Source organism: Zosterops lateralis, assembly GCF_965231275.1.
Source record: "Zosterops lateralis genome assembly, chromosome: 12".
NCBI lineage: Eukaryota > Metazoa > Chordata > Aves > Passeriformes > Zosteropidae > Zosterops > Zosterops lateralis.
In genome coordinates this window covers 13,577,044-13,583,982 of record NC_139772.1, presented here as the reverse complement: position 1 = coordinate 13,583,982, position 6,939 = coordinate 13,577,044, and the positions used below count along the sequence as shown (strand labels likewise).

Below are 6,939 nucleotides of genomic sequence, written 5' to 3'. Positions count from 1 at the left end.
AGGGTAAAGCACAGCAGGGGGGCCAGGGTAAGGTTAACCTATGCCAGGGCAAGGTTAACCTCAGCACAGGCTCCTTAACCTGTGTTAACCTTTACCAGGTTAAGGAGCCTGTGCCGAGGGGGTGGCAGAGAAACCTTGTGGGTTTATGCTGGGGCCTGGAAGGTGCTAAAGGGACCTTGTGGGACAAGGCTGGGGCTTTCTAGGGTGATGGAGAGACTTTGTGGAGTGTAGGAAAGACCTGGTCAGGTGCCGGTAGGGTCTCGTGAGGAAGCAGAGAGGCTCCATGGGGTGGTGGAGGGTCCCAGAAATGGTCCGGGTCCGCCGCCCGGGCTCCGTCTCCCCGCCCCGAGGGCGCTCCCGCCGTGCCGCGGCCCGGGGGAGGCGGGCGGGGGCGGCCCGGCCCCTCCCGTCGCTATGGCGGCGCCTTAAACAGACGGCGGCGGCCGCCCCCGCCCGCCTCAGAGCGCGGCGCCGGGAGGGGAGCGAGTGACCGGGAGGTGCCTGAGTGGCCTGGAGGTGAGTGACCGAGCCACCGGGACCCCCCGCACCCGCGGCCCCTCCGGTGCCCGTCCCGGGGCCGCTGCACGGGGAGGGAGGAAGCCGGGGAGGAGGGCGGGCGGGGTCGTCTCTGCCCCGGCATCCCGCGGCCGCGGGCAGTGACCTCCCAACTCCAGCGGGGGGAGCCCCGGCTGGCGCTGCGGGGCCGTGCGGGCCCGGGGCGATGGGAGCCCGCGGGAGAGCGGGGCCAGGAGGGGACCGGCGGCATCCCCGCCCCGCCGCGCCTCCTTAGCGACGGTCGCCAGGCAACGCCCATCCTCCCTAGCGACGGTCTTAGGGACCACTCCCCGGCCCTCGCCGAGGCTCCGGGGGCCCATCCCGGCCTCTCTCGCCCGGGCATCCACCGGGGGAGGTACCCGCTCTGCACCTCGGGGTGCCGGAGACCCCCCTGGGTACTGGAGCTCCCCCGAGTACGGCTGCACCAGTCCTGGCCGAGGTGCTGTGTGTGCTCGGGGCGTGGTGAGGGATGCTGAGCCTCCAGGGCGAGGTTGGCGAGGCGATGTTAGACGGGGAGGGGAATGGGGCAGCAGCAACAGTGCCCCCATGGGGTGCAGAGAATTGTTGGCAACTTGTCACCCTGCAGGGCATCACATTGGCCCGGCCCTGGGGGCAGGTCACAGGGCTGGGGCGCTGCCCAGGGGATGCAGGCAGGGGAGAGGTGGGGCTGAAGGCGGGCGGCGATGCCGGTTCTCCTGATCTCGAGCGGGAGCAAGGCGGACGCATTGCGTCATTCCCGGAGAGCGCTCCCGAGGGGACAGGCTGATGCTCTCACTCCCCGCCAGCCCCGGAGCCGACAGCCTCGCTGCTGACAGCTCTCGACCCGGAGCCTCCATTCCCCAAGGCACGTTCTTGGCTTTCGGCCTCGGGGCTCATCCGAGCTGCTGTCAGCCCTCACCCCACGCCCGCAGGTGCTGCCAACACCCCGATCCTGCTGCGGAGCCTCCACCCTCTCCAGCCTTCCTCCTCCTCCTCCTGCTGCTGCCCTCGAGGGCCTGTGAGCAGCCAGCTGAGCTCTGCCTGCAGCCAGAGGAGCCTGGGCTCGTCTGCCCCCTGTCCTGCAGCCCCATGGCTGAGAACGCTGAGGTGGCGTCCCTGGAGGAGAGTTTCCGCAAGTTCGCCATCTATGGGGACACCAAGGCAACGGGGCAGGAGATGAACGGGAAGAATTGGGCCAAGCTGTGCAAAGACTGCAAAGTCACCGACGGCAAAAGCGTCACCAGCACCGACGTGGACATTGTCTTCTCCAAGGTGAAGTAAGTGACTTGGATGCCTTTGCAGTGGGGGCAGGGGGTCGGTGTCTGGGCCTGGGGGTCCCCACAGAGCTGTGCCACCCCTGCCGTGTGCCCAGGCTGTCCATCCTGCTTGTCACGGAGCTGTGGGCACTGTCCTGCAGTGCCACACCTTCAGGTTGGACATGTGGCTGCTTCTGAAAGACCCAATAATAAATCAACCCAAATTTTGGGATGGGAGGCTCAGATTTGGTGCAGAGATTGTGTCTCTTCTCCCACTCCAAGCGTTGGGGTGGGCCTGGTTGGCTCTGCCAGGTTCCCATATCCCAAGAAGGTGCCACAGGGAGCAGAGGAGGGTGCTCAGGGTTGTCCCATGTGATGGGCCCTTCCCTGGGCCTGGCCAGCCAATGCACAAGCTTGGGGAGGACTCTGGTCCATGGAGGTCACAGCGGCAGCTTGAAGGGCTAAAAGGCACCTGGAACTGCTTTTAGGGTCCCTGGGGACACAATGACACTTCATGCTCCACACCAGGGTATGAAACAAGAATGGGTGGAGCTGCTTTCCTCCATGTTCTCTGTCCAGGCATTCCCATGTTCCTGGGTTGGGTCAGACAGAGCTGAGCACTGGGAGGTTTTTGGGGTGCAGGAGACCAGGTTGCTGTGCTGCCCCAGAGATGAGGACCAGGAGCTCAGGGGAGCGATGCTCTGTGTATGTCCTTCCAAATTTGACTGGAGGATTGATGCCTGCCAGGGGAGAGGGGGTGCTGGGCAACCCAGGCAGGCTGGGAGCAGTGGGAAAGGACACACTCCCCTCCTGACACCAGCACCAAGTCCTAGAGCACTTCTATGCACTATGGTTTTTGGTAACAGAGACTTCAACAGCATGTGGCTGAAAAGCTCCTGGAGCTCAGCATCAGCTGTGCCCAGCCCAACCCATTCAGCTGTAGCTGAATTTCAGAAGTGGGTGAGGGACCCAAGGGTGATATAGGACAAAGGGTCTCTCTGATGCCACTCATTTGGAGGCATGACCCAAAGATGTGCCTGGTGGCAGCCTGAGTTTTGTTCTTGCAGAGGGAAGACAGCCCGTGTCATCAACTACGAGGAGTTCAAGAAGGCTCTGGAGGAGCTGGCTCCCAAGAGGTTTAAGGACAAAAGCAAAGAGGAGGCCTATGAAGCCATCTGCCAGCTGGTGGCAGGGAAGGAGCCCATTAACGTGGGTGTCACGGTGAGTGAGGAGCCCCTGGCTGCTGGGAGCAGGAGTGATCACCAGGAGGGGAGGATGGAGCTCTGCCCACAGTGCAGAGATGCTTTCTGGAGACCCCATGGCCCTGGGTGAGTGGGGTGGGCTGAGGGTTGCACAGGGCACAGGGGGCACAGCAGGGGCTTTGGTGGGGGTCAGGAGCTTGTGTGGGGCAGGGGATGGAGTTGTGTGGGAAGGGGATGGAGCATCTTCTCGACTGCCACGTCCCATCTCCCCACTGCAGAAAGCCAAGACAGTGGGGGCCGTGGAGAGGCTGACAGACACCTCCAAGTACACGGGCTCCCACAAGGAGCGCTTCGACGAGAGCGGCAAGGGCAAGGGCAAGAGCGGGCGGGAGAACATCGTGGACACCAGCGGCTACGTCAGCGCCTACAAGAACGCGGGCACCTACGACTCCAAAGTCAAAAAGTAGGGCCGGGTGCCCGTGGCGCCACCGCCCCGGTCCCTGCGCCGGCCGTGGGTCAGTGCCCGGCCCTGGGACGTGCCCTGAGGGGGGGCCCGGGGGGCTGCGCTGGGGCCGGGCCCGGGCTGGCGGGATGTGTCCGCCCGGCGCTGGGGGCACTGGGGAACTCACCGGGCCGTGTGTGCGCTCTGCCCCAGCGCCGCGTCCGTCCCACCCTGCGCTGTGATCCCCCGCCCCTCCCGTGTCCCCCGTGCTGTCACCCCAGCCCCACACCGCACTAACAGCACTGCTCCTCAGGGCTGCGCTGCCCCCGGCACCCACACCTGCCCTACCTCAGCCCCGGCTTCTGGGGCACCTCCCTTGTCCCACCGGGGACCGCAGCCTGTCCTCCCCTCCCGGGGACCTGCCTTAACCCCGCACCAGTCACACCACAGCCGCCTCCTCCCTCCCCCACCGGTGCCCTCGCCTCGAGGCTGCCCGGCTTTGCCGCTTGGCCGGCGGGAGGCTCAGCCCCTGCGGTGCCCTTTGTGCCGGAGCTGCCGGGATGCTCCTGGCCCAGCCCCGGGATGCGCCCCGGGAGAGTTTAGTGTTGCCTGGCCACCGGCAAAGATCTCCCGCTGCCTTCGTGAAGCCCAAACCAAAGGATGCTGCAGACCCACGCTGTAACCCGGCTCTGCAATAAACCCCCTCCGCACTGAGCTCCCGTCTGGTTGTGTTGATGGACCGAGCGCCCGGAGCCTCTCTGGCCGCTCGTCTGGCCGGACAGAGGGGCCCGGCCGGCCACGCCGCCCCAGGGCAGCTGTGCCGGGGGCTTGGCCCTGGCCACCGAGGATTTTGGCAGCTCCCGGCTGGCTCCGAGTTGCCTGAGCAACCGCAGGCACACAAACACGAGCGCCTGGCTCTCACCGCTGCTCTGTTTGCAACCAAACACACGAGCTCCTGGTAACGATCCCTGGGAACAGGCAGGGCTCCAGGATGGGACGGCAGCTCCGGGATGGGATGGGATGGGATGGGATGGGATGTGATGGGATGGGATGGGATGGGATGGGATGGGATGGGATGGGATGGTCACTCCGGCCAGTGCACGGAACTGGGTGTGGGCGCTGTGACCCCGCTCCCAGGCACGGGCTGAGCCTGCTGCAGAGCTGCTGGGGGGCAGTGCCAGGATTTGCAGCTGCATATCCACCTCCAGGCTCATCCATTCACAGCCAGGCTCCCTAAATAACCCGCAGGGGTTATTTCCAGGTGCCTCAGCTGTGGCGCTGCTCAGGCCATGAGGGCTGTGCCAGGGGCACACGTGTGGCTGGGACAGGCTCACTCCCTGCCAAGGCACAGCACTGCACCTGTGCATCCCAGACACCTGCTTTGGAAAACACGGGAGAAGGAAGAGGTTGTCTTTTTCCGGGCTGGATTCAGCCCCATCCTCAGTGAGGGTGTACCAGGCTGGGGGATATTTACTCTTCTTTCTCCTTTGAACAGGTTTGAGGGAGTTTGTGGCTGTCTATCCCTGAATGCTCTTTCTAAGCATCCAAAGATCCTCCAAAAAATTGTTGTGAGGGGGAGTGGCGGAGAGGGGGGCAGGGGGAAGGGGAAGAGAGACTTTAACCCTTTGCTGACAACACTGCCCAGCTGCACAAATGAGCTGCAGGATTCCCAGGGCCAGGCTGCCCTGCGTGCCCCGAGGTCTGTGGAGGTGACTCAGCCTTGTCCTTGGAGGCTTGGCAAAGGAAGATTATTTTGGGAAGAGATGAGCAGGTCAGGCCCCACAGCACTCATCCCCTGCCTGTGTGTGCTCCTGGTCAGGACCTGGTTGTGGAGCACTGTCCCCATGTGGGGACAGCTCTGAAGGTGTTGATCTGTTTTTGATATGGGGAAATCAAGATTGGGAATCACAGAATCCTGGAATTATTTGGGTTGGAAGGTACCACAAAGACCATCTTGCTCCAATCCTCATGCCATTAGCAGGGACACCAGGTTGTTCCAAGCTCTGTCCAACCTGGCTGTGAATGTTTCCAAGGAAGGGAGCACCCACACCTTCTCTGGCCACCCTGTGCCAGGGCCTCCCCACCCTGCTGCTGAGGTGATGGCTCATCCAAGACAGGGACTGTGGGATCTCCCAGGACAGCCAGCTCCATCAGCCAGCCTCTCCCTGCTCTGAATCCTGAACAGAAGCAGCTTCTTCACAGCCTGTGAAGCCACTGCAGAGACCAGGCAACAGCCCACAGCTCTCACAGCTCCCGCAGCTCCCACGTGCTGCCACCCCCTGCATAAAAATGCTCCTCACCCACTCCAGCACCTCTTCAAGTCCTCCACTGCTTTCTCCACAGATTACACAGGATTTCTCCCCTCCAGCCTTCTTGGTTCTCAAGGAGGCAGTTCCAGTGCATGATGTTCCCAGCATGGAAAGGGCATCTCAGTCCTGCCAAAGCAGCCCCAGGAGAATCTGTGCTGGTCAAGACCGACTGGGTCTTTTCACTGCAAAGTCCTCCAGATCAGCCTGAAAAAATCATGTCCTCTGAGGTGATGGGAACAGCTTTCTGGGAAGAGCAAGATACTGATCTGGGTCTTCATCAAAAAGGGGAATCTTGCTAAATACCAGCGTAGTTATCTCCTGAGGGTTGTTGGCTCTGTGTGTGCATGTCCAAGGCTCCCCCATTCATCCTTGCAGGAGGGTCTGAATGCCCTTTAGAAACAGCATCTGCAGGACTGTGGCTGTGACCTGTATTGCAGATACATCACACACTCATCAAAGTGGTCGAATCCAGGTGGAGACACAGGTAAGTGCAAGGAATATGGCCTTTAAACACCAGTCTTCCTGAGCAGTGTGGGCAGGAAAGCAGAGGTTCCTGGAGTGGTTGGCAGTGGAGCACAGGACTGACAAGGAGAGGTCGAGTTGGAGTGCTCAGCACTTCAGAAGACCAAAACCTGAAGGAACTTGCACAGGACCAGCAGCTCCAGCTCTTTCCCCAGTGAAGCTTGAAGTGGTGCCACAGGCTGTTGAGACAGGGAGACCTTGAGGCATTAGCTGCAGATCTACTCAGTGTGGTGAAAAGTGACACTGCCCAAACCAAAGAGCCCGCAGCCATTTCCTCGTGCTAATGGCCTTCCTCTGGCCAAGCATCTGCTCTGAGCTTGGCTCCACACCAGCCCAAGACAGACACTTTGCAGCCAGCCTGTAATTCCCTGGCAGCAGAGGAGCCAGCAGGGGGAAGGTGTCTCAGCCAGTGTTTGTGTTGTGTGCATTGATCCAAGCTCCAGACATGAAGATATTTTTTCCTTCCCACTTGTCTCTTCCCCTTGGCCACTCTCTGGCCACACTCCCACAGTGGAGAGACACGCCAGACCTTGCTCCCTGTGGTACCCTGCCACCAGAAACTGCCACCCCCTCTGGGTTTTAGACAAACTTAGACTCTCTTACAAGGTGATGTCCCACCTTGCCACTGAGATGTGCAGCCTGGAAGGATCAGCTGGGTGTTTGCAGCTAATTTA

At 61.8% G+C, this 6,939-nt stretch overlaps 1 protein-coding gene across 2 annotated transcripts; it reads left to right on the top strand.

The window, feature by feature from the left end:
* The first annotated feature begins 446 nt into the window (after positions 1-446).
* On the top strand, positions 447-4,132 carry TPPP3 (tubulin polymerization promoting protein family member 3). Of its 2 annotated transcripts, XM_083869918.1 has the most exons (4): positions 447-516; positions 1,467-1,811; positions 2,858-3,011; positions 3,271-4,132. In XM_083869918.1, the coding sequence occupies exons 2-4, from the start codon at positions 1,624-1,626 to the stop codon at positions 3,457-3,459; spliced, it is 531 nt and encodes a 176-aa protein (XP_083726044.1). In that variant the 5' UTR covers positions 447-516; positions 1,467-1,623; the 3' UTR covers positions 3,460-4,132. The 2 variants fall into 2 exon arrangements, with proteins under 2 accessions (XP_083726044.1, XP_083726043.1); XM_083869917.1 differs by lacking the exon at positions 447-516 and having other exon boundaries at positions 1,279-1,811.
* The last annotated feature ends 2,807 nt before the right edge of the window (positions 4,133-6,939 follow it).

What these genes read in the sequence shown, in the direction of transcription:
- TPPP3 (XM_083869917.1), top strand. Translation starts at nt 1,321, where the DNA reads ATGCTCTCACTCCCCGCCAGCCCCGGAGCCGACAGCCTCGCTGCTGAC. An exon ending in ATTGTCTTCTCCAAGGTGAA is followed by an intron (nt 1,812 to 2,857) that starts GTAAGTGACTTG and finishes TTGTTCTTGCAG; the next exon opens with AGGGAAGACAGCCCGTGTCA. An exon ending in CCATTAACGTGGGTGTCACG is followed by an intron (nt 3,012 to 3,270) that starts GTGAGTGAGGAG and finishes TCCCCACTGCAG; the next exon opens with AAAGCCAAGACAGTGGGGGC.